General features: G+C 39.8%; 1 protein-coding gene across 3 annotated transcripts in view; it reads right to left on the reverse strand.

Moving 5' to 3' along the window:
* LRCH1 (leucine rich repeats and calponin homology domain containing 1) overlaps positions 1–27,848 on the reverse strand; it is a 372,824-nt gene that overhangs the window by 24,717 nt on the left and 320,259 nt on the right. For 2 of the 3 annotated variants that reach the window (XM_033949848.1, XM_033949846.1), the window contains 4 exons: positions 22,880–22,960; positions 15,752–15,861; positions 6,504–6,641; positions 3,227–3,304 (listed from right to left, as the gene is read on the reverse strand). In XM_033949848.1, coding sequence (XP_033805739.1) covers positions 3,227–3,304; positions 6,504–6,641; positions 15,752–15,861; positions 22,880–22,960 — 407 coding nt within the window. The remainder of the gene's footprint in view (positions 1–3,226; positions 3,305–6,503; positions 6,642–15,751; positions 15,862–22,879; positions 22,961–27,848) is intronic. The other variant, XM_033949847.1, reaches the window with a different exon arrangement.

Below are 27,848 nucleotides of genomic sequence, written 5' to 3' on the forward strand. Positions count from 1 at the left end.
TGCGTTTAGCAAAAATCAGTTTGGCCGCAGTATTCTGGATGAGCGAAGACTTTTTTTTTGTTAGGCATAGGTAAATGGCATTACAGTAATCGAGTTTGGATAAGATGATGGATTGTACTAGGACGGTAAAGTGTTTTTGGTGAAAATAGGATCTACCATTAAGACGTATTATTTTACCACTAACCAGCCAACTAAGTGATTATGAGGTTACATGAAAGACAACGGCTGCCAAAAGGTAGCTGCGTTGGGTTTTGTGTTTATTCTGTAAATCCTTTTCATGCCATACTAGTTTATTGTCTTCATCTTATTATCATCTGTTTATCCTGGACTCCTAGCACCAGGTTATCCTGTTAACCATAACCCACCCAGTTCCTGCCCAATAACAAAGCTAGGCTGTTAGTACCTGAATTATAATGCCATATCATGCCATCATGGACATAGTTACCTCCCTTGTGCGCTAACGGCGTGTGCTAATTCTATGATGGCAATGGGTTTGCTTCAGTACATTTTCTACAGATGTGGTAATATTCAGCAATACACCTCAGCTTAAGATGGCACTATTTAAAACAAATGTAGGCCTGCGTCCATTTGATGATGTGTTATCAAATGGAAAAATGCTTGATTTTTCACGACTGCAACAATCATTCGGTATTTCAAAGTCTCAAGCATATAAGTGGTTGCAGTTGAAGCAGGCCATTCAGAAGGGGTTCCCTGATTGGCAAAATTTAAAAAAAATCAGTAGTTTGCCGGGCCTATGCTTCCAGACAGATTTGCTAGGGCATCAGGCAGCCAAGTGGTATATATTAATATCTGAGCATCTGAATAAAAAACCTAAAACTAGTCTAAAAGTCATTTGGAGCATTGAGATAAAGCAGCAAATTTCTGCTACTCAATGGCCACGGATTTGGACTTGGAGGATGAGATGTACAGCGTCAGCATCTATGAGACAGACTTGGGGCTCCTTTTACGAAGCTGCGTTAGCGGCTTTATCGCACGCACCTTTTTAGCGCGTGCTAACCCTATTACGCTATTTACCTATTACCTTTTTAGCGCGCGCTAACGCTATTACACACTAATGCGGCTTCGTAAAAGGAGCCCTTGGTTTTTTCTGTTATATGAAATTTTCTGGACCCCTGTTTGTTTGCAAAAGTTAGATAGTTCTAAGTCTAATAGATGCTGGCACTGTCATCTTGATATAGGGACACTGGATCATCTGCTGTTCTATTGTCCCTTGATACTTAAATTTTGGAGATCCTTTATGGGGTCAAATCAATATGATATTGGGAGTCCCATTATCATTGTCGTATGATATAGTGTTGTTTGGAACATTATAAATGCCCAAGAGTCCAATCAATGCAAATAAGAATAGATTGCTTCTCATCATGACAGGAGTTGCTTTGCAGCTAATTACGAAAAACTGGAAAAATTGGGAGAAAATAAATGATAACTTTTGGTGGGAAACTTTGGGCTCCTTTTACAAAGCCGTGCTAGGGCCTTAAGGTGCGGAATAGTAGTCGCTAAATTGCCACGCGCGCTAGCCGCTACCGCCTCCTTTTGAGCAGGCGGTAGATTTTCGGCTAGCGCGCACTATAGCGCATGATAATCCGGCGCGTGCGCTAAAATGCTTAGTGCACCTTCGTAAAAGGAGCCCCTTACGTCAAGTTTATAAGTTTGAACGTATGAATTCGATACAATTGGGACACTTTAATAAATTCAAAGAAATTTGGGATCCATTAGCAGAATTTTTTACGACTTGATCCTTATTATTACCCTTTGATTTCTGATTTAATGTTTTACACATCCAGGATTGTAATGAGTGCTGTCTATTGTATCAGTTGTTTGTTTACCTGTTGCACTTTGTATTGGCTTTTTAAAAATAATAAAGAATATTAAAAAAAAAAAAAAAAACAAATGTAGGCACGTGTTCGACACTTGCACCCAGTAGCCTCCGCCTACTGTATATTTCACATAAATGGCAAAAATAACACAGATATAGTGAAAATCCAATCATTTGCATGGACAGTGCAAGGAAGAAAATAGTGCTTACGTACAGACCAGAACTAATATGGTAAAGGTGGAAAAATCCTCAGACAACAAACCCTCCCACCATCCATAGATGGGATTTAAGGTGTTCAGGCTAAACCAGGGATCTCAAAGTCCCTCCTTGAGGGCCGCAATCCAGTCGGGTTTTCAGGATTTCCCCAATGAATATGCATTGAAAGCAGCGTGTGCACATAGATCTCATGCATATTCATTGGGGAAATCCTGAAAACCCGACTGGATTGCGGCCCTCAAGGAGGGACTTTGAGACCCCTGGGCTAAACCTCTTAGGCATAAAGAAAACCGCCTTCGACATTATAAAACTGGCTCTGTGCGGTGCAAAACAAGATAAAAACTTAAAAATAAGATCATCATTTTCTAATTCTTCACCTCCTTTTAATACATTGTGCAATGAAAAATCAGTCTACAAGGTATATACATAAGTATAAATTACTACTTCCTTCTATTAAATCAGGGGTCTCAAAGTCCCTCCTTGAGGGCCGCAATAAATTCGGGTTTTCAGGATTTCCTCAATGAATATGCATGCACTGCTTTCAATGCATATTCATTGGGGAAATCCTGAAAACCCGACTAGATTGCGGCCCTCAAGGAGGGACTTTGAGATCCCTGTATTAAAGGGATTCAAACTTTAGTAAATTTAGGTAAATTTTCACATTCTTTGGCACATTCTTTTACTATGGTGAAAATCTGGAATGACCTTCCTTCAGACATTAGAACTCTCTCTTTATTGACTCATCTTAGAAAAACTTTGAAAATTTATCTGTTTACAAAATATCTTACAGATAACTGATAGAATTCTTTAGTTGATAATTGTATATTGATATCTACTGATTCTTCCTCTTCCATTACTGTTTATCAATCTCTTTAAGATTGTGTTTTGTTAACCGGTTCGAGTCCCTTAAAGGAATGACCCGGTATATAAGACCAAGGATTAGATCAGATTAGTCAAACCAGATAGATGAAAAAAATCAATTTATCTCATGAGACCGACCGGTACAACATATTAGTTCTGGCCTGTGCGTAAGCACTGCTTTCTTCCTCACACCGTCCATGTGAATGAGTGATTTATTTATGCCACATAAATGCACACTTTTCAATGTTCAATTTTTTTGAGTTAGCTAAGCCTTTTGGATCAAGTTATTATGATTTTTTTTTTTTTAATTACCTCTGGTACACCCATTTTTCTACATGCTTCTAGAAAGTTTTCCACATTTCTCCGGCATTTGGCCATGCTAAGCTTGGGCTGCAAATAAATAAAAGAAATGTCTATCAGTACTAATCCATAAACGATATTTATTGTTTTCTAAAGAATGACAGAAAACCATTTTTGTTTGTACTCATAAATTTAGAATAAGATTAAGCATGAAATGGCATGAACATCAAGTTTCCAAGTTTATTATATAGTTTGATTAATCGCCTATTCAGCATTCTAGGCGATGTACAAATAGTTAAAAAAATATAAAAAAATGGGTAACATAATACACAGACATACAATTTTTCATATTGAGTTTCTAACACATAGGTTAAAACATTTAAATTAAATAATTTATAAATGCAATATCGAAACACCAGGGAAATTATTTAAAGGTTACAATCAATATAAATTTCATATAATAAAGGTAAAAACATTAGGAGGGAAGACAAATTGAAAAAAAGAGTTACGAGATAAAAAGAGATAAAAGAATTAATTATTCACTAAAAGCATCATTAAAAAGGAAACTTTTAAGTTTAGTCTTGAATTTATCTCAATTCTTTTCCTGTCTAATATATAGTGGGAGATCATTCCAAGACTGAGGAGCAGTCACTGAAAAAATAGTATGACGCCTTGTATTTACGACTTTCAGTGTGGGAATAGACAATAAATGTTGATCTTGTGATCTCAATGTTCTAGATGTAGTATAAGGAATTAATACTTTAAAAATAAAAGCGGGAGTCTGAAACATTAAGGATTTAAAAGTAAGTAAACATAATTTAAATAAAATGCGATGTGCAACAGGTAACCAGTGTGCCTCCTTAAGGAATATCTCAACAATCTACAATCTGAAGTCAAGCAAAAAAAATCAACAACAACTAATTTTTAAATTGAATTAGGTTGGGCAGACTAGATGGACCATTCGGGTCTTTATCTGCCGTCATCTACTATGTTATGTTATGTTACTAATCTTCTAATCACTACATACCTCTATAAGAATCCAAAGTGTGCTATAATGATAAAACAACCATTTTTTTAACTCTCCATATAATATATAATAAAACTGTGCTTATCTCAATGGTGCAAGCACCAACAGCCCTTCAACATATGCTTACTGTTCGTTAGAAATTAATTTTTGCAAGTAAACCACAATAACTGCAAACCTTTACTGTGCTTTAGCCCAAGGGCCACTTAATGTTTTCTATTTGCTTAAAAAACATTTTTATATATAATATTCAGCCCTGTTTATGGTCTCTGCTGTCACACTGGAGTTTCCTCATCTCCACTTTTTATGGTGATTGAGTAAACTGCATGCCTTAACTAACTGCAAAAAAACCAAACCAAAGAAGCAACCATCTTCAGGTAATCAAACCTGCATGGCTGACAGCTTGGCAATCACCTTAGCACAAAGAGTGGCAGTAGAAAGAAGGAAAGGTGAAAAGCATTACCACAGAAGTATTGGCAGGGGCAACTGGCCCTCAGCCACCGACATCTGCTGTATTGTTAAAATATCGCCACATAAAGAGCATGTGAAAAGACTATTAATTCCAGCAACCATACCACTGAATGCTGTCTTCAAACACAGTCAATTATCTTGCCTATCATAAAAGGAGATGTGAATAATAGCTGACCTTTAATACTAGCTTGAACAACATAACAACTTCTCGACAAGAGCAGGGGTTATGAAATTAACTTGTGCAGGCACAGAACCTTTTCTCGTGGATGTGTACAGCTCTCAGTACACCACCAGCATGATGCTGGGATCTCGGTTTCCCTCCGTGCATCAAGGAATGCCAATTTCTTATTCACAATATATATCGTGCCCTTTGCAGAATGTTTTCAGCATTAAAAAAAAAGGGGAAAAAAAACCAACCCATTCTGACAGCGCTTGTTGTAAGTTGTAAAAATGAATAAATAATTTTTTTTAAAAAAGGAAAAGTACCATATTCTTAGAGAACTGGCTGTTCTTTTACATTTAAAAAAATATCAGTTTCATAGAGGATGGATTCTGTAGCTGACAAAGAATTTCTGCAAATAGTACTTTGATTTAACGTGGCACCTTCCGTCCAAACAGTTATTGTTGCATATTTTATTCAGCTAAGTTAAAAAAAAAATATTTGGGTGAACCTTGTTTCTTGTTAAGTGGAAAGGTCTTTAATATGTTGTATTGACACTGATATGGGGACAAATTTGTCCCCGTCCCCACAGGAACTCACTCCGTCCAATCCCTGTGAGTTTTGTCACTGACCCATTTCTGTAAGCTCTGTCTTAACTGCACAAGCCTTGAACACTTATGATTTTAAAGTATTTGAGGTTGTGCAGATGAGGACAGAGCTTGCAGGGATGGGGCAGAGACAAGAAAAGAACTCGCCAAAATGGGACGGAAAAATGAGTTCTCACAAGGACATGGAATAATGCCAATCAGCTCTTTAGGCGGGCTAGAGTCTCTCTAGCCTGCTTAAATTGCTCTAAATATTGGGCCCCTCTTATCTAAAGATCTAGGGACAAAGAATTCCAGAAAGATACCTCTCAACTGAGGACCAAATTATTTCTTGCCAAAAAGCAGGAAATGGTTGCCTTGGGTGCCAGTTTTTCTATTAGATTGCCTTATTTGTGTAAAATTGTATATCTAGGTAACTGTTACATGTATTTTACAATCCATTCCAACTACAGAATTTTCTTCAGACTAGAGCTACCCCAAATAAAGTGACTCCTACGGGATTGGATTGGTATTAGAAATAGGAATTAAAATGTTGTACCCTACTACAGTGTCATGTGACCCTGAGCTTTCAGAAGTACCTCTGCAAGCTTGATCCTGGCCTTAAACCAATACCTGCCATAGTTCCTTGTCCAGAGAGCACAAGACTCAGGGGTAGAAACATAAACATATGGTCTTAATGTATCCTACTACACCTAACTGTGACTATAGCAATCTCTGTATATATCCTCCTACACTATAAATTGTAAGCCGCCCTGAAGGTTCTCACCAAGGCGCGGGGGTAAAAAAAACAACTAATAAACTTGGAAACATGATTAGCTAAAAGAGTTTTTGAGTCTCAAGAATTACCGTCCTGTTCTTTTAGTTGTTCTATCCCTTGAGATATAAAGTACTTTATTATTTTCATCCACCATAGCTTATCTGTCTGCCTCTGGGAATAGCAATGTTTCACCTCCCCTCCATCCTTCTGAAGTTGTTAGACTGAGGTACCACTAACAAAATGGCACCTAGCTTTATTTCCCCAAGACTCACCACTGCTGGCGACGGTACATGAATGCTCCCTACAGATCGAGGGCGAATATGGTTTACTAAATGACAGAGGACAACACCATCCATTAGAGCAGATCCCAGGTCTTCAGGCAAACAAATCTTTAACCGTACTTCAATGTTCTAAAAACAGAAAAGAAAAGCACGTGTTATCACTCATACTCACAAATCAAAACTCAGGCAACATTTTTTCATCTAAAACACTAGGATTTAACTGTACGCTAAAAAACTTAGCGCACCTTTGTAAAAGAGGGCCTGCGTGGCTCTTGGTGCTTTTTTGCTGCATAAGTTCTGTGTACTTAGATCTTCTCCTTCATGTCTCTATCTGACTGGTACCAGGGCAGACCAGGAATGGAGTCTGGGTGCAGCTGGAACCTACCTGGTTAGCAGCAATTTTCATTCTGCTAATAGTATATCCCAGTACTTCAAGACTAACTTGGGATATACTATTAGCCAATCACGTTTTCAGGATATCCACAATGAATATGCATGAGACTGATTTCCATACACTGCCTCCATTGTATGCAAATCTCTTTCATGTAAATTCATTGTGCACATCTTGAAAACTTGACTGGCAAGGGGGTACTCCAGGACTGATTTGGGAAACATTGTGCTAACTTGTATGTGCCGGAGAGTGTTAGGAAAGCAAAAGGGACAGCTGCCCTAACTTTAACCACTAGCTGGTACCCAGATAACTTACAATGGCTGCCCATGACCTAGATATTCACAGATGGTGCCCACATTATACCTAGCATTGAATATGTTGGTCAGATTCAGTCCGTGACGGTCAGTGAATTTAATGTTCAATTATCAGGGAGGAAGTATTTTCTTGAGCATTTTAATTTATCCCTTAAGAGATATGTAATAGTAATAAGCTTCTGGTGAGATTGTCTTTTATCGGTGAGTAAAGACATATTAAATTAGTCCTTCCTTTCCCTATTGAAAGATATATTTACAAGCTGCATTGCGGCTAAGGTTAATGCGTCTATTGTAATATGAATGTACTAACTTCAAGGGCCCCTAACACAGTAGAATTAAAAATAATAAGGTCACATATTTCGTAATACAACCATTACTTTGAATATGTAAAAGCCACGATAACGAGCTCATTACTCATTACTGAAATATCTGCCAAGCTAAATTTAAACACAGTATCAGAGGTACAGAGAACATTTTTTTAAAGATGATTTCCACAGACAAAACATCATTTTAACCTCTCTGAAAACTGCTCACCTGCTGTGTGCCTGAAAATCTACACATCAGCAGCAAGTATAAATGTAGGTGCCTGAAGTATGTGTTATATGCAGATGTCATGGCTTTGCCTCTGCTCCATCCAAATTCTGCCCTGAACACACCTGCGCATAGGTTGCGTAAAAATTACACGCTTTCTTGTTACTCTGTGTACTTTACTAGGAATTGGAAAGACTATACAAGACTTAATTTTACATTTTGGTGGAATTCAGTATGTTATATATATAAAATGGAGAAAGTTCTTGCTTTACAGAATGGGAATTATAATAATTTTAAAAAGATATGGGGGCCATTAATGGTATATTCAAATGATTAGACACCTTTAAATGCTTGAAATTTATAATGAGAAAGGGTATAGTACTTAAATGATTGAATTTTGTTGATATAGGGTGGGATGGGGAGGGGGAGGGATATTTTACAATATTTAAGATTTATGGTTAAGAACGTACAAGTGATTTTGTATAGTATACTTTATAAAATTGTATACTTATTGATTGAAAGGAAAATGAATAAAGATTAAAAAAAAAACCAACAAACAAACACATAACCAGTGTTACAGAATAAATATGCAGTATTATTACAATTTGACTTGTCTGCCACATTTGATGTGGTTCAGCATATTTTGATTCATATGTTGGCTGTGGTTCTAGATTGGTTTAGTAAATTTCTTTCGTGACATTCTTATGAGGTATGCTTAGAGGGCCAGGTCTCATCTTCATGGATACCCAAATGTGGGGTGCCACAAGGTTCTACTTTATCACCTATTTTATTTAATATCTATATGACATCTTTAAAAAATTTCTGCCTTTCGCCTACAGAATCTATTTTTATCTATGCGGATGACATTTTTATTTTATTGGAAGTCAAACATGATTTCAGTGACCTAGTTACATAGATAGCTGTATCTCTAAGCTCCAGAGTTGGGCGAATTCCATTCAAATGAAACTGAATGCTTCAAAAGCTAAACTGCTTTGGATCGGACCTAGATTAGTTAATCTCCCTACTAATATTGCATTGAAATCAAATATTATAATACAACTTGACTTCACTTCTAGAGTTTTAGGTATTATTTTGGATTCCTCTCTCACTTTTAATTATCAAATAAATTCCTTAGCAAAGAAATGTTTCTTTAGTTTGCGCATGCTGAGGAAAGTTAGGGCACTATTTTATCAAGAACATAAATATACTGGTACATTCCACTGTGTTGGCCCAGTTGGACTACTGTAATTCTATTTATCTGAGTATTAAACTGGAGATCTTCTCCAGTTAATACAGAATACAGCGGCCCAACTTATTTTTGGAAAGAGAAAGTACGACCATGTTTCCCCATTGCTGAGAAAACTCCGTTGGCTTCCGGTCCATCATAGGATACTGTTCAAGTGTGCATGTGTGGTTTTCAAACTCCTTTATGGAATATTTGACTCTTTTGATTCCCCTTAGTGGGAATTCCTTTAGATCCTGCTATTCAAGAATTACAACAATTCACAAATTAGCATTTCCTTCTCTGAAAGGTATTAAATGCACTGGGAAGCTTAGTAAATTTTTACTTCCAGATTCTATAAGACTGTTAGATCAATTATAACAAATTCATAAAAGTTTAAAAACCTGGTTGTTTTCACAATAGTTAATTTGATTTTACCTGTCGAATAGTAATTTTAAGCAATTCAACATACTTTTTTCTAACATTTTCCATCCATCTAATCCAGTGGTCTCAAACTCAAACCCTTTGCAGGGCCACATTTTGGATTTGTCGGTACTTGGAGGGCCTCAGAAAAAAATAGTTAATGTCTTATTAAAGAAATGACAATTTTGCGTGAGGTAAAACTCTTTATAGTTTATAAATCTTTCCTTTTGGCTAAGCCCCTCTTTTACTAAGGTGCGCTAATCGATTAGAGTGTGCTAATTGATTTAGCGTGTGCTAAACGCTAACGCATGCATGTTAGTCTATGGACCCATTAGCGTTTAGCACACGCTAATTCAATTAGCACGCTCTAATCGGTTAGCGCACCTTAGTAAAAGAGGGGGTAAGTCTTAATAATAATAATATTGTTATTTATAGCTAAAGAGACATATGATCAAGAAATTGTTTTATTTTACTTTTGTGATTATGATAAACATACCGAGGGCCTCAAAATAGTACCTGGCGGGCTGCACGTGGCCCCCCGGGCTGCGAGTTTGAGACCACTGATCTAATGTAACCAATTTCTGTTTTTATCCCACAGTTTTTATTTGTTATGTTTCATTTTTTAACGAACTGTAAACCAAGTCGAGCTCCTTAGGGAGTAGATTCGGTATATAAAATGAAGATTAGATTAGATTAGATTAAGAGGCCTTTTATGCACATAAAAAGGGTTCATACTTGGAAAATCCTTTAAAAAAATTACCCCCTTACATGGATATTTCAAAAATACAATTTACCCAGGTAAATGGCCATTTAACCAAGAACATAGACTGTGTGAAAAGTGCCAATCCTCCTTGTGAATAAATTAGCAGAATAAAAGCATGTGAATAAAAGTATGTTCTGATGGTTTTTGAATGGTTTGTATGGCTATCAAAATCTAAAAGTTTGCTTTGACTGCATCTGCTCTTTGCTGCACCACCCCTCCCCCCAGAAGTTGCTGCCTCCGGCAACCACACTGTATACTTAATACATACGTTGGCCCTATCTTGTACTGTACCAGTGCCAAGACTGACCTGCAAGTGCTGAAGCTCTCCCAACTGGAAGAAAACCTCGCCTTCTTGGGCAAAGGCATCTCCTTGGCAATATCAGGACTCTATCATTGCGAAGTGGCAAACCCAGAAATGCTCTCCCTATTCATCAACCACCATTTCCCCAGGGCTTGTGAATCCACAAGAGGATGCAATCAGATTACCTTTTTCCCTACTGCCTCTCCAGTCACTCACCAGAAGTAATGCTTACTGATTCCTGCCTCTGCGCTGCCATCTTGGAAAATCACGGAATCTAACCTCACGCAGTATATCGAGATGCATTATGGGAGTTCAGACTGCCAAGAAAGGAAATCATTACCTAATCTGGAGACTGACCAAGTAGTCTACCAGATAATGCAATGATTCCTTTATTTGATAGTCTCACTATTTTTGACTTTGAATCCTTAAAGACGCTTCCTATCCTAGAATAATCAAAACAAGAGCAGCTTTATTCCCTTAACCTCTTGTGTTTTTCCTTTGTTTTATTAATTTCCCCTTTTCTTTAAAAATATTGTAACTCATCCTTTCCCTGAATATCTTTTTATCCCAGTTTGTTTACAGTATCAGTCTTTCCCCTGTCTGTTTTTTTCTTCTTTTTTAAAAATCTTGTACCCATTGTTTTTAACTTTGTAAACTGCCTTGATTTGACTACAATAGTTAAGAAATGCGGTATGCGATATATCAAATAAACTAACTGTATTTCAAGATGGTGATGCAAAGGCAGGAAGATGTGGGCATTGCTCCTGCCTCCTAAATCTGGAGGTGAGCTTAGGGAGGTTGAAGGGAAGCCAGAAGGCTCTGGGGAAGTATTGAGGGTCCACAAACCCACGGGGCATTTTCTGTGGGAGCAGGGGAGGGACATGCATTCTCCATGGACTTCAATATCAGGTGCAAATTACAAGAATTCTTAATTGCTGAGGAAAAAACAGCTTGAAAAGCAGAAGCCTGTGTTTCAACAACTTGCAAAAGCTTTTCCAATATATTCAAATCTAAATCCACATTAACTGGTTTATCAACTACTTCCGGTGAAAAATTCTGAGTCTTTGAAATAACAGATTGTAACATGCCACCCCATCCATTGATTCAAAAGCCACAAATCTTTCAAGGTAATTTTCCTGCGATTTGCCAGCCACATTAGTCACTGAAGACAGGTTGAATTTATTTAGATTGTAACACAGTAAGCAATTTAATAAAATTCAAATTAGAAATTGTCTGAGGCCTCACCTAGATGGCAGAACTAGAAAAGAAGCCTAATCCCATAGGCCTCAAGTCACAAGAACTTAAAGGAGGAGGAGGAGTACAATCTGGAGGGTCGAGAGACTTCCAGTGGAGAAACTCATTGACTTCTAGGCATAAATACTACACCTGAAATAGCTGCATGACGATCCATTGGGCCCAATATAAACTTACAGACACAGATCTTAGCTTTCTGTTTACCCATTATAAAGAAATAAATTCACAACATACCTTAAGCCTAGAATATTCTACCTCCTGTTTCTCACTGTTCCACTGGTACTCTAAGGGGTTCCCAAGAGGCAAAAAGTACTCTAAGGGGTTCCTCTTTGGACACGCCCTTTGGTCATGTGCCACAAGGGCACTGACTTCTTCAAGGGGCTAAGGAGGGCCCCAATGACACAGAGAGGAGACCAATTTCATGTCTGATAGCACTGCCACACTCCGAAGGAAATGCCCACTTCACCACTGAGATGACACCGTGGGAATATAGCCCCAAAAGCACAAATGCTACTCCTTGGGTTTTGGCCAGGTACTAGGGACCTGGATTGGCCACCATGAGAACAGGCTACTGAGCTTGATGGACCATTGGTCTAACCCCGTAAGGCTTTTCTTATGTTCTTATGGATGCCTGGAATATCTTTCTGATGGAGGTGGTGGAAACAAACACAGTGATGAAATTCAAAGATGCTTGGGGTAAGCACATATATGTTTTTCGTATTTGAATATTATTTTGTTTTTAATTTGTCCTTCCCCTTTATTCTTACTTTTGTAAAATGCTTAGTATTTGATAGGCGTTTGATCAAATTTTTAAATAAACTTGGAAACTTGGATTCAGAGCATAACTACATTTATGGGCAAGAGTGGTGCTTAGAAGGCAAATCCAGAGGTGAGGAAGTAAGGACAATGCTGGGCAGACTTCTGCGGGCTGTGTCCTAAAAATGACAAAGACAGATCAGGATGGGCTGGAATCAGTTTTAATAGTAATTCCAATAGTTGGTAATTAGGGCCAGGGCTGGACACACCTCTAATGTTGGATTCTTCAACAGAAAAAAGTATATACCTTCAGGACTTCATACCTGAATCATACAGCACGAGGGTTGTTTGAAAAGTTTGGTAAATTTCCATGAGATGGTGCCACAGTCCATTAAGTCTCCAAAAATATGGCTGTTTTAATAAGTAATATTTTACCGGAATCAAATATCAGTATGTCAAATAGTGGTAAGGAAACCGGTATATGCAAAATCAGTTATTTTAATGCTCATACTCATACTCATTAAAATAACTGATTTTGCATATACCGGTTTCCTTACCACTATTTGACAGTCCATTAAGTGGCATCACTGTCGGCTAGCTTCATTCTTCAAACCACCTGTGATAAAGTTTCAGCCAGATGCAACGCATAGTTAACGTTTGACAGCCATTTGAATCAACTACATTCACATTTAACACAAAAATGGAAAAATAAAAAACGAGTTCTGTGCAGTCCTAAAATATTTTTATTTGAACAAATGGACTGCCGTGCAGATCAAAGCTGAATTGGATGAAATTCATGGGTCTCTGCACCAGTGTTGAAGACTATTTATTTCTGGATAAATGTGTTTAAATGTGGCCGTGCATGCACAAAAGATGAAGCGCGCTCCAGAAGCCCAGTTAAGGTCACCATGAAGGATATGATTGAAAATATCATTATGGAAGGCTGCCGAGTGAAAGTGTGCAAGATTGCTAAGACTGTAGGCATCTCAAGTGAGATGATGTTACACAAAGCAACAGAAGCACAATCAGGAAGTCTGACTGAGCAGGGCTCTCTTTCCTTCTGCTCAGAAACCTCTATCTGGTCACTATACTAAACGCTTGGCTTGTAAAATATTAGTTAGTTCTAGAAAGAGGCTTCCATCAAGTATTTCAGTCAACTCTTTGCTACCTTCAACATGCCCTCCAGTGAGAAGACATGCTCCTTTACAATGACAATGATTTCATGAATCCCATCCATAGTGAATATCTGAACTACAGGAAAGGTCTGATTATCATTTACCTGCTGCACAATTTTTTAATGGTTGCAGTTAAAACATTGTTTGGCAAAGTTGTTGCAAAGATCTGATAAATACCAGGGATGTGGGCTTACAGAATTTTTGTGTAGGTCTCATTAGGCAATCAAAAAGAGCCTCGTCAGTTTATCGAAAAGTTAAATTTAAGAGATTAAATGCATGTATTACTCTGCAGCAGTTGTGGGAACATGATTTCCAAATGGAAATCGATGACGTTATATTGACAGCTATCTGGAGAAAGGTAGGTCGAGTATTAACTTTAAATAATTTATTAAATAAAGTTTAAATATAGAAGAAAACATAAAGTATACTTAAATACTAAAAATAAAAAGACTGATGACGATCTGGGTGCCATTAGTCTGTGTGTGAACACCTAATACACACAGCAGTACCACCGAGGTCTTTGAATTGTCTACTTAAGGTATAAGCTGTGAAGGACCTTCTCTGTCAGCATCATTAACACAATCTTTATTCTGTTTTGCTCACTGAGCATATTGGACACCTTATAGAGTCTCCAGACTGTCAGCACTTGGATCTAATTTATGCTGGACTTGTAAATCTGATGCAGGCACATTTTATCATATGTTGTTTGGATGCCATGCTGTTAAAATGTTTTGGGATGAAGTTTGGCAACAAGTGCAAGAAATCTGAGAGGGGACATGATTGAAACATTCAAGATACTGAAGGGAATAGCCTTAGTAGATAAAGACAGATTGTTCACCCTCTCCAAGGTAGGGAGAACGAGAGGGCACTCCCTAAAGCTGAAAGGGGATAGATTCCGTACAAACGTAAGGAAGTTCTTCTTCACCTAGAGAGTGGTAGATAACTGGAACGCTCTTCCGGAGTCTGTTATAGGGGAAAACACCCTCCAGGGATTCAAGACAAAGTTGGAACGTACGCAGGTGAGGCTGGACTCATTTAGAGAACTGGTCTTTGACCTAAGGGCCGCCGCGTGAGCGGACTGCTGGGCAAGATAGACCACTGGTCTGACCCAGCAGTGGCAATTCTTATGTTCTGTACAGAGCTGACTTATGAAATTGTCATTTTGCGTTCTACTATCTTATCGCATTTAGTTAAAAAATATAAGGCCAAATTATTTGATGTTCTTATGGGTCTAGAAATTCAACATGTTTTATCAGAATGGAAAAATAGTACAGTTCTTTCTTTTCCTGCATGGCGGGCGGGAGTCTGTCTTACGCATAAATATGAAGAAACAACTAGTGTTAGGCGATGTTCAGTTCGATATTTTAAGAGGGTTTGGGCTCTTTTAGATGACTATAGTAGAATATATGCTAATTGACTTGTCTTTCTGGTTTGTACTCCCAATTCGTCTACTTTTACAATTTTGTTGGAGGAGGAGGAGGAGGGAAAGGCTTAAATGTCATCAGATAAATTGTTGTGTTGAATTATTGTATTTTATAAAATTCAATGAAGACACTTAAACCAAAAAGGAAGGGTCTGATTACAATTTATCAACACATTTCTATTTCAAACTGGTATATCAAGTAAATAATTGGTCTTGTATCACAACTAACTCTATTTATCAACTTTGCTAATACGAGTGGATAAAACCTCAAATGTTGTATCTCAATGGCAGTATGCAGTAGCTGATATAGAAAGAGAAAAGGAAATACTTTCTAGAAAGGAGGTGCAGTGAAAAGCCCACAGTGAACCCAAAGGGCTCCTTTTATGAAGCCGCGTTAACGGCTTTATCGCGCACGACTTTTAATCACGTGCTATCCGAAAGACTACCGCCTGCTCAAGAGGAGGCAGCAGCGGCTAGCGCATCTGGCGGTTTAGCGTGCGCTATTACGAGCATTAAACTGCTAACGCGGCTTCGTTAAAAAGAGTCCAAAATATTGCTTGGAAAAGGATGCCTGTGGGGAATCCGCAACACTTGGTTCTCTTTTTTTTTTTTTTTTTTTTACTCAATTGGATATTCAAACTGTTGATAGGAATACAAGAGCAACTGGACTCAACTATGAACAGTACCTCACGAAGCTGGTCTACGAGCTCTTTCTCTTCTCTCATTTGCTCCATTTTTCTCCGAATTGTGAACTGCGGGTCTACCAAGTCCAATTTCCTCTGTGGCCTCACGAAAACTATAAAAAAAAGAAAATCTGTTTAGAAAATGGCTGATAATTTACAAAGAGGTGCTCTGTGCATTTGCATTGCGCTCCTCCTCTCATTGACAGTAACACAATGGTAGATGTGTAGCAGGGAATGACACGGGGCCAAATTTGTCCCCGTCCCCGCAGGAACTCAATTTCCCCGTCCCGTCCCCGCGAGTTCTGTCGCTGTCCCTGTCCCATTCCAGTAAGCTCGGCCCTAACAGCACAAGCCTCGAACACTTGTGATTTTAAAGTGTTTGAGGCTTGTGCAGATGAGGCCGAAGCTTGCAGGGACAGGAAAAGAACTCGCCGGGACAGGAAATGAGTTCCCGCAGGGACGTGGAAAAATTTGTCCCTGTGTCATTCTCTAATGTGTAGAACAACCTCCTGGTGGATGTGGTAGAGACAAGGACTGTATCTTATTTTTTTTAAATTTTATTTATTCAATTTTCTATACCATTCTTCCAGGAGAGCTCAGAATGGTTTACATTAATTTATTCAGGCACTCAAGCATTTTTTCCTGTCTGTCCCAGTGGACTCACAATCTAGCTAATGTACCTGGGGCAATGGGGGGATTAAGTGACTTGCCCAGGGTCACAAGGAGCAGCATGGGTTTGAATCCACAACCCCAGGGTGCTGAGGCTGTAGCTTTAAGCACTGCGCCACACACTCCCTGAAGTCAAGAAAGCATGGGAAGGCATGTGTGATCTCTTAGGGGGAGGAAGAGATAGCAGATGTTATGGATGGGCCATATGGTCTTATCTGTGTTTCTATATTTCTTTCCTCCCTACTGACATTTGCATAAAATCTGTCTTATGTGAAAAAAGGTTGTTGAAGAATAGAAGCCCCCTTTTTAGCAAAGAGATCTTTGAATTGCCTATTCGTATGTGAGGCTCTTCTTTGATTCATAGCTTTTAGAGGGCAATTTTACAAGGGATCACATTAAGACTGTGCCCACTTTGGAGTACTTTAGTCATTTAATGCAAGACGTGGCCACGTATGCGTATAAAATTCTGATGCAAAGATCCGTGCTTTGAAATGACGGCATAGATTGAGCAGAGCAAGCATGTACATTCCTGTCATTTAGGCAATCGTTTTATAAAGACAAGTAGGCGCCTTCTTAATAATATTTGGGTCGATACAAAAACAGCTCCTGGTCAGTTAAATCGCCTGTTTGGGGCTAATCGGTCATTTTCAGTGGAGCTTAACTGGTTGGCACCACTGAAAATAACTGGTTAGTGTTGAACTCAAAATCAGCTATTTTAGGGGCATTCCAGGAATGGAGTCAGCACTTAACTAGTCAGTTTAACTGCATAAATAGGATCGCATAAAAGTCAGTCCTTTCTTTATGTGGTAACTCATATGTGTATGCATCAGCTGGATCCAGAAACTCAGATATTCAATGCTGGTGCCTGACTAAATATCGAACCCATTCACTTAAATAGGAACCTTAAGTGGTACTTTAACTAGGCACCCCCTTCTAAAAGGGTTGGTTTAACTACTGGACCGGGAAAGATTCTGGCCCAGGGTGCCAGCAAATAAGGGTGCCAAAACACCACCTTCTAACCTCATCTGGTCTACAAGTTAAGAACTTTTCTTCTCTTCCCCCTTCCACTAGTCTGGTCTCTCCCCTTCCTTCATTCCCCATGATCCTGTAAAATTTATGTTGGTTGCCGGTGGCAACAGCAGCCTGACAGGCTGCCTTTGGCCAGCCCCCAAGTTTTCCCTAGCTGCCACATACTGCCTCCTCTGATGCAATTTCTTGTGGACAGGATGCAGCTGAGGGACCCACAGGGAGTGGGGGGGAGGACAGAGGATGGGGGAAAAGAGACTGAACCAGGGAGGGGGGGATAAATGCTGAATCTATGGGGAGGGGGAGGAGGGAGAGTGTGCTGGAAGCAATGTGATGGACAGGGAGTGCCACCAAAACAAGTTGGCTCAGGCTGCTGTTATTTCTTGAGCTATCTCTGCTTGGAGGCACATTAAGGTCTAACAAATTCACTATCTGGGAACATACTGTATTATTTCAATGTATCCCAGAAATAAGCATTGTGTTTTCCTAAACTCTTAAAGCATTTACATCAGAAACTTTTTTCCACTCATTTATATAAAGAAGTACAATTGAAGGAGTCTGGGACTGGTTTTCCTAAGTGTTGAATTAAGTTTTCTCTTTAATAAAATGCTGAATTATGTTTAGCTGCAGACCTAACTTATCTCATGCCTCCACTAGGTGTTAGCTTGGACATTCTAACTTCTTATGGCTATCTCAGCATACATGATATTGTATTCCGCCCTCTTGGACATGTAACAGAAAGACTGCAGGGCTTAGATAAGTGACCTGCTAATGACCTGCTAGTGTGAGCTTAGCACCAATGATTGTTAAGAAAAGTAACACGTGAAAAGTTTTTTCTAGAATTCAGTTGTATAGCCAGAAGAATGTATAAATATCTCTGTAACTTCCTGTGTTCAGGACTTCTGAACCCAGCTTGGAGCTCAGGAGTCGTATATGTATGCTAATAAATATCTGTGCTTTCTTCAAGTCTCTAAGTTTTGTGGCTTCCCAAAGTGACCTTTCACAATAAGAACAGAATGCACTAGAAACTCTTTCAAATCTAACAAATGCACAGAAGAATCAGGCCTACCCCACTTAGAAAAAGCCTGCAACTATGCACATTGGTAATAAAATTGGAAATTAGGTAAACCGAAAACGTCATCTTCCCTTAAAGTAATAAATGCTATGTAATCTTATATAAGCTTTTTTTTTTTTTTCCAAATAAATTTAAGTAACAGATTTTTCCATTTCAAAAAAGAAAAAACTGCAAGTGTGAATAGGTAAAGTAACAAAATTCTAGAGAACAGAGGCATTTTGACAGTACTAATTCTCTCTAACCAGGTGTTTATAAGAGTTTAACTTCTCCCTAACTTAGACCTGTTTTAATCAAACCGCGTTATTTGGTTTTATATCCAGCCCTCCCAGGATAGCTCAAAACGGGTTACAAGTTTACACACATAACAAAGCATGGTAAAACATAACATGACAAACATGGTATGGTGTGACATAGAATGACGAGCATTGTGTGACAAAACAGGATGGCAGCTTAGCATGGCAAACATAGTCTTATATAGACAAGCAGAGCATGGCAAACAAAGCATGGCAGACATTGTATTATATATAGATTTGTTTATTGCTGGCCGCTGTGTTAAAAACTCCGATGTTCACAGAATTCCTATGAGCACCGGAGCACTTACATCGCCGACCCATGCTAAGAACCTCTAGCGCAGCTTGATAAAAGGGGCCCTTAAATAATAATTTAATCTGTATAATGCCTGTAATTTAGAGGAAATCCATACTCCCAAATATTTGCTCCCAAATCTGCTTTAAAAATCTGCTTTAAAATCAAATATACTCAGCAGATAGCGTAGCTGGTTTTAAGAAAGGTTTGGACAAAGGTCTTCTCCCCCCTCATTCGTGGACTGGTAGCACACTTATTTCCTATTCTAAAGATGATGTATACCTATAGATTTGTGAATCTTACTAAAAGTGCATGTTATATCATAATTATAATGCAAATTTGAAAAAAACATTATTCACACCGCTTTTACTAAACCGTGATAGCAGTTATTAGCGTAGGGAGCCGCGCTGAATGCTCCGCGCTGCTCCCGACTATCATAGCAGCTCCTTGTGCTAATAGCTGCTATTACGGTTTAGTAAAAGGGGGGATATGTTAGCCTATCCAGCAACAAAATAAACATTCAGATAGTTGATGTTATGAGCTCCTCTTACCCCTCTTCTCAGCCCCACAGTATTTTATTCAACTTTCTCTTTTCCTACTGCACCTTTCCTTTCCTTACAGAACGCTGACGCTCACAGTTATACAGAACTTGGTGTTCTTGCAATTTGTGTATCTATTCCGATAACACATTGAAAACTGGGATTCTCATGACAAATGGATCCAGTTAAAGCGTTCCTTGCTGGTTTCTTTATCCACAGCTACCAACTAATGAGAGCTGCCACCAGGGACTGCAAGCAACAGTTTTGCTAAGTGGTGTTGCAACTGAGCAGAACAGTTCCTGAAAATACCTAATAAAGACCCAAGCATCAGCTTTTGTAAGCAACCTGAAGACTATGACAGTGATGAAGTTCCTTCAATAAGCATGAACACGATTTCAAACTTGGAAAAACGTCATGCTTGCCATATTTGTTCTGGGCATGATATTACCTGGACAACCCTTATTAAAGCAATATTTACTATGAACCATGACCCTGAAGGGGCTTATAATGTAACACCTGTCTCCTGTGGCGAACTAGCAAAAGTAAAAGGGGTATAAAATACTTCCAGAACACCTCTGCAAGGATCTGTCTTTCCAAGTCTATCAAAAAAGGTCTCAGATAGTACGAAGTACCCGTTCATGAGAAAGTTTGCTAGTCAAACCTCAGGAACACGCAGACGTGCTGTTTTTAGATTTCCAAGAATGAAAACTTGATGTAGGAAAAGTAATTAGTTTAAGCTGATTGGATGCAGCTTTTAGAAACTACAGCTTTTAGAATGATAATTTTTCCATCTTCTAGCAAGGGTGATAATGAAAAAGGAGGATGTTCATTAACCACAAGGGCTCTCTTAAACTTTCCAATTATCATGGCTCCCTAAAAAAAAGCTTTCACAAGTGAACCAACAGTGAACTCTAATGTAACCTCTTCAGGGGTTAAGGAAGTCTTCTCATACTTTTAAAGGGAATCTGTTGCCTGCATTTTTAAAGTATTAAGAGTATATTTTGAAAGTCATGTTCTTCCAACCTATAATTTATTCATGATTTTGCATATCTTTTGATGTAAAACTACTTGTACCTTCAGTTTAATTTAAAGGCCTATACTGTGGCCCTCTTGTTCAAACCCTGCATTGCTCCTTGTGACCCTGAGCAAGTCACTTAATCCTCCACTGCCCCAGGTACATTAGACAGATTGTGAGCCCACTGGGACAGATACGGAAAAGATGGCATGCAAGTCCCAATCCCTTTTCTTAAACCACAATAGAGGTTTCTACCACAGCCCAGGCGCTAAATGCTCTAATACTGCCCTACCACTTATAGGAATTCTATGAGCGTCGGAGCATTTAGGCCCAAATTCTGTAACCGGCGCCTAATGTTAGGCACCTATTTTGATGGCGCCCAACTAGATAAGCGCCTATCTAAATTGAACATTTTACCCTCCTTGTCCAATCCATCATCCTCTCCAGATTGGACTATTGCAACTCTATCTACTTAAGCCTAACTAAGAAAAACCTCCACAGACTCCAACGGATTCAGAATGCCGCGGCCAAGCTCATCTTCGCTAAAAGTAAATTTGACCATGTCTCCCCGCTCCTGGCCAAGTTCCACTGGCTTCCGATAATCGCCAGGGTCCACTATAAATGCGCCTGTTTAACTTTCAAAATCCTATATGGTATCCTCCCTCCCTTTATCCCTCTTTCTTGGAATTCCTCAAACCCTAATACCACCAGATCCTCCCACAAATTAAAACTATCCTTCCCCTGGCATCCCAAGTCCTCTAAATTTTCTTCACACTTCTACCTCTAACCCTCTGTTGTAGTTCCTTCCTATTTCTCCTACTGTAAACCACGTCGAGCTCTACGAACATGGAGATGATACGGTATACAAACCTAAGGATTAGATTAGATTAGAATAACAAGCTCAATTAAGCTTTTTAATCAGCAATAATTGAATCTTTGGCGCCTATCAAGAAAGAGCGATTCTGTAACAAGGCACCTCTAAAAATTTAGGCGGTCTTCAAAGAAAATAGGCGCTATGCATGTTAGGCATGGGCGTGGCTTCGTGTTAGGCACCTTGTTACAGAATTGCTGCTCTTAAGCCTCCAAAATAGGTGCCGCTCAGCGTGATTCACTAAACAGCACCCAATTTTACTTGAATTGCGCTGAACAGTGCCTATTTCGGCACCTAACATTTGGGCGCTTCTTATAGAATTTGCCGCTTTGAACTCCGGGCTGCGGTAAAAACCTCTATCGTGGCTTAGTAGGTGTCTCATGAGATGTTGTCAACAGAATACTCATCTGAAGGGTGGATGAACAGAGAGAGAAAGGGAGAGAGAAAATCAGAGAGCATATAGACAGATTCAACCCAATAGAAGTACAATAGAGCGCAGAGACACTTTCTAATTTTAATTTGGTTTACTTGGGCTTCATTTCTCATTTCTAGCATAATTATCTTGCTTTTGTCAGATCTTCTCATCTTACATTCAGAACTCCAAATTCTAGCAATTTCATGGGAAGGGAGAAACCTGGCCCCCGAGAATGTGGTAAAGCAGTTAGCTTAGCAAATTTTAAAAAAGATTTGAATAATTTCCTAAAAGAAAAGTACATAAGCCATTAGTAAGGCGGACTTGAAAAATCTGCTGCTACTTTTGTTTTTTAAAAGCAGCATAAAATCTGTTTTATTCTTTTGGTTTATTGTCAGGTTCTTGTGACCTGTGCTTACTGCAGATTTCCCCATTTCCCTCTAGAGCAGTGGTCTCAAACTAGTGGCCCGGGGCCACATGCGGCCCGCCAGATCCTATTTTGAGGCCCTCGGTATGTTTATCATAATCACAAAAGTAAAATAAAACAGTTTTTTGATCATACGTCTCTTTAGCTATAAATGACATTATTATTATTATTAAGACTTAGCCAAAAGGAAAGATTTATAAACTATAAAGAGTTTCACCTCATGTCATTTCTTTAATAAGACATTAACTGAGGCCCTCCAAGTACCGACAAATCCAGAATGTGGCCCTGCAAAGGGTTTGAGTTTGAGACCACTGCTCTAGAGGGAAAGGCAGAAAGTCAAGGGCCAGTAGCATGAGGAGGGGGCTGGTTGGTGCCATGCATGCACACAGGGAACCTTCTCTTATTCATACTATATACATAATGCCTCTTTGTCTCCCTCTCATGCTAAATCTCTCTACCACTCTGCTTCCCATTCAGTGATCATTCCTTCCTCAGTGATGGATCTTCCTTACCTCTCACTCCTGCTCCACAGCTCCCCACGCTGTCGTGCAGGGCCGCATTTACTAATGGGCCACCCTCAGTGCAGCTGCTTCCTAGGGATAAAAAGTGACAAAGGTGAGAAGCTGCCATCAGTCCATGCCACTGATGGTTCTGCGCCTTTATGCTACTTTATATTCCTGGGAAGCAAGGTAAACTGCATTGCTGAACCAACCGGTAGGGAGAAAGGGCATTGCTAGATAGAGGTTTGATCAATCAACAAAAGTTTTCCATGGCCCCATGGGTGGTTAATACAGCCCTGTTGTCATGTCCACCAAACCCAGGGGCATTAGGCCTCCTCAGCCTTCACTGACTCCTTAATCTGTAACCGCCAGAAGCCAACAAAAATATGATGGAAACACAGTACAGACCAAAATCACAGACCTGCAGAAGTCCCAGACATTTTCTAACAACTCAAGTTCCATCTTTCTACTGCTCAGTGACTGAGGAATCGAGCAATTCTCTGGCATTCTGGAAAGCTTCACTCACTCACACCTAAGCATACCCCTTTCTGGAGCCTCCAGAAACCATTTCTCTCTTATAGATACATGCAACTATTTTAGGGCTCCAGAAACAGCTCCAAACTCTCTAAAGCCTCTCTTCTTGGATTGTTCATTGAACAGGATGATTACCAGGTTCTAGACATCTGTGGTCTCTGCAACAAATATCTGAACCTTCTCTCCACATAGACTAAATGAGAAAAAAATACAAATACAAATGTACTTATATTTTTCAAATGACCATAAAATCGGTTTCATGGGAATGCAACAAGATTCTGCTAGACATTTCTAGAAAGACAAATTATTCTTCAAAATAATTCATTAATAGCTATCAAAATTGCTCGAGTCCTAGCAGTCTCTTTTTAGATCTGCAAAAAAGAGATCGCTAGGACGTGAGCAATTTCCGGACTAATACAAAAACTGATTTCTTTTTAGATCCGCAATTCAGCAAGTCGTTAGGACTTGAGCACAAGTCAATGGCACCTAACAACAACTATTAAAAATAGGTTTTTAATTTCCTACAAAAAGACTTAAGGCCTCTTCTATCAAACTGCACTAGCAGTTTTTAGTGCAGAGAGCTGCACTGAATGGCCCACGCTGCTCTCAACGCTCTTAGGAACTCTATGAGGGTTGGGAGCAGCGTGGCTCACCGTGCTACAAACTGCTAGTGCAGTTTGATAGAAGAGGCCCTTAATGGTCAATATTCAAAGGTCATACTCACCTCCACCACCTGTATGCTCACACAAACCATTACATCTAAGTACTCAGACCCTTTCCTCACTTTCATATACACTTCTCCCTCCGTATCGACGAGGGTTAGATGCAGAGCTGGACCGCGAAGTGTGAAAAACCATGAATAACTTCTCGGCCAGCTCTGACCCACCCCTGCCTTCCTCCCGCCTTCCTGGATCTTACCTAGTGGTCTAGTGGTTTTTCGGGGCAGGAGCGATCTTCCTACGCTCCTGCCCCGTGCAGATCACTCATAGGAAATGGCTGCCGTGAGCTCCCGAAGTCTCTCGAGACTACGACGGGAACTCCCCGCATCCATTTTCTATGAGTGATCTGCACGGGGCTGGAGTGTAGGAAGATCGCTCCTGCCCCGAAATCCCGCTAGACCACCAGGTAAGACTTAAAAATAGGTGAAAAAAATTAAAATCGCCCCCCCCCCAAAAAAAAATCACAAATAACCAAATCTGCGGATGTTGAAACTGTGGATTCGGAGGGAGAAATGTACACACTCACTCATACACACACATTCATACACAAACTCCTACCACCTGTGTATACATGCACATATCCCATCTTCCTATGTGTGTGCCCATACAGTCACCCACCCAGTCTCCCCAAGTGCATGTACAGAAACATATGCTTACCTACCTCTTTATGCCCCCATGCCCCCTTACTCAGAACACATCCTACACATCCCTACCAATGCTCCAAGGATTGTCCAGGTGCCTGCAAATTTTTTCTCATATGAGCAACAAAGTTCTAAAAACTAATAATTTTTCAAAATATTTTTGTGAACGACCATGTAAAATCTATGAGCGACGCATGTAGAATGTATGAGTGATTGCTCATGTGCTCCACTTAGAGGGAACATAGATCACTACTCATGCACTCCACCATCATCACCATCACACACACACACCCTTTCAGTCAATCATAACTTCTATGTGAACCCAACAACTCGAGACTCTTCTCCTCTCCGCATACTTAGTACATACACTTAAACACTGAATCAAATTCTATATAAGTTGCAAAAAAAATAAAAATCTGTGCTTAGTGTTATTCTATAAACTGCCTTCAGGGTTAGGCATGGTTTATAGAATATGCGTAGCACCCATCTGCATGACTAACATTTAGGCCAGCCATTTATGCCAATGAAAACCAGGCCTAAATGCCTGCCCTAAGTTGTGCACGGATCAGGCTTGATGGACTGTTGTTCTGACCCAGTAATACTATTCTTATGTTCTTATCATAGTTTGCTATTGAGAAAGACATGGGGCAAGCCACTGCTTGCTCTGGATCGGTAGCATGGAATGTTGCTACTCTTTGGGTTTTGGCCGGTACTAGTGTCCTGGATTGGCCACTATGAGAACGGGCTACTGGGCTTGATGGACTGTTGGTCTGACCCAGTAAGGCTGTTCTTATGTTCTTAACAGTGTGCCTAACTTTTAGGAATGCCCTTGACCAGCTTGTGCTCCTCCCCTGGCCACGCCCTTTTTGAGATTTGCGCAGAATTTACATGCACCGCTTTATAGAATATGCTTAGAAATTTGTGCACATATATTCCAATTAGTGTCAATAATTGCTTATTAATTGGCAGTTACCGACACTGATTGGTTTGTTAATCAAGTTGCATGTGCAAATAGGCAAAGCACACAGATTTGCGCATGCATATTTGGTCATAGTACAGGCAGTCCCTGGGTTAAGAATGAGTTCCATTTTTAAAACCATTCTTAAGTTGAATTTATATGTAACTTGGATCATGTGAAGCCCCTCTTGCATCGCTTTCCATCTGTCCCACTGTTCCCTCTCCACCACATCCATCATTTCTCCCTCTCATCTCTCTCTTCCCCATGCATCTCTACCTCACTTGTCTCCCACCACCATGTCCAATAATTCTCTCTCCCTCCCTATACCCAACAAGTCTCTTCTTTCATTTCCCAATGTGCACCGTCTCTTTCCCTCTCAAATACCCATGCCCAACAATTTTCCCTTTCTCTTCCCTCCCCCACTTCAGCATCGTTTTCCCTCACTCCCTCCATTCTTCCATCCTGTCCCGAGTTTATGCTTCCATCCCTCCCTTCATTCTATGTCCCAAGTTCATGTTCCCTCCCTCCTTTCTTCCTGACTTCCATCCTTTGTCCAAAGTTTGTGCTCCCTCCCTTCCATGTCCCAACTCACCTCCTCTCTCTTATGTCCCAAAGTGCCCCTCTCCCTCCCTCCATTCTGTGTCCCAAGTTCATGCCGCCCTCCCATGGGTATTTTTACCTGTTCTTTCCAGCTCCCTCTTCTCCTCCTTCCAGCTGGTGTTTCTCTTCACATAGCCATGGGCAGTGGCTCCTACACACAGCCCACGGCTGACCCAAAAGTCTTCCCTCTGATATCAGAGGGAAGGCTTTCAGGTCAGCCATGGGCTGCATGTAGAAACCACTACCCATGACTTTGTGAAGAGAAACATGTGCAGCTAGAAGGAGAAGGAACTAGGTCACAACCTCCACACACTATTGCTTGTGCAGACCAGTAAGCTGTTTGGGAACCCATCATGTGCAGACTTTCCTATATCCCAAGTCATCATCCATTATGGCAAATGCAGACCCATAGCTGATACAGTATAATCTCGTTATAACAGACTCGCTTATAATGGAACCTCGTCTATAGTGGATGAGGTCCGCTGGTCCTGGTCGTGCGCCATTATAAACATACAGAAAATCATTGCATATAGCGGACTCGGATATAACGGACAACCAATTTGGTCCCCAGTGCCGCTTTTCTTCGGCTATAACAGACATGCAGGCTCTGCCTACAAGGCGCATAGCATGCCGGTGATATAGTATCAAAATGCAGCCCAGAAGAAAATGACAGAGTATTTTTCTTTCCAGTACAGTACGACATAATGCTTTAGAACATCTTTTAGTGTTCTGGTTTTGCAATCATTTCGTGCCATACCAATGTTTTGCTGAGTTTTATTCTTGATGTTGCTGATATGGTTGTGCAGTGACTGTTGTTCATTGATTGAACGTTGTGTCAAGTTGACCTAAATAAAGTTTTTTTTTAAATGCAACTCTGGATATAATGGACTGTTTTTCCAGGTCCCTTGAAGTCCGTTACACCGAGATTATACTGTATCCAAATTTGCAGCCAATTGAGACACTGCTATCCGTCAGTCTTCTCTAATCAAGGCATCCGCCCTGTCAATGTGCTCTTGTGTGCGTGATGTTTATGGGTGACCAGAACGACCTTCATCGGTTACACCTGTTCTTCCTGCTTTAAACCTTTTTACCCATTCATAAATCTTTTGTTGATTTTGTCCATACTGAGTCAATATCCAACGGTGAATTTCCACAGGTTTCATTCCCTTTGCCCAAAGAAAGCGCACTACTGCACGTTGTTCTCCGATGGTGCGATCTTGCAATGGAGCGTCAACACAACAAAAGACCAAGCGCTGTACTATGCATGGACAGACTATGCAACAGGAAATGTACGAGTACATATGTTTCATTTTGCTAGCTCTGTTCCGGTTATCGCATAATTTAACAATTGCCTTGAATTTTTGATTCGCCCTCGTATTTTTAAAAGGCACACAGACGCCTATGTGTCTCTAAAATGGGCTAAAAAAAGGTACCTTTGTCACCTTTACACATAGACGACCTGTAATAAAATTGCTCTCCACATTTACACTTTCTAATTTGTTAATCTATAGTGCTTTCTCTTCAAACTT

The sequence above is a fragment of the Geotrypetes seraphini genome, chromosome 6, assembly GCF_902459505.1.
Source record: "Geotrypetes seraphini chromosome 6, aGeoSer1.1, whole genome shotgun sequence".
In the NCBI taxonomy this organism is placed as follows: domain Eukaryota; kingdom Metazoa; phylum Chordata; class Amphibia; order Gymnophiona; family Dermophiidae; genus Geotrypetes; species Geotrypetes seraphini.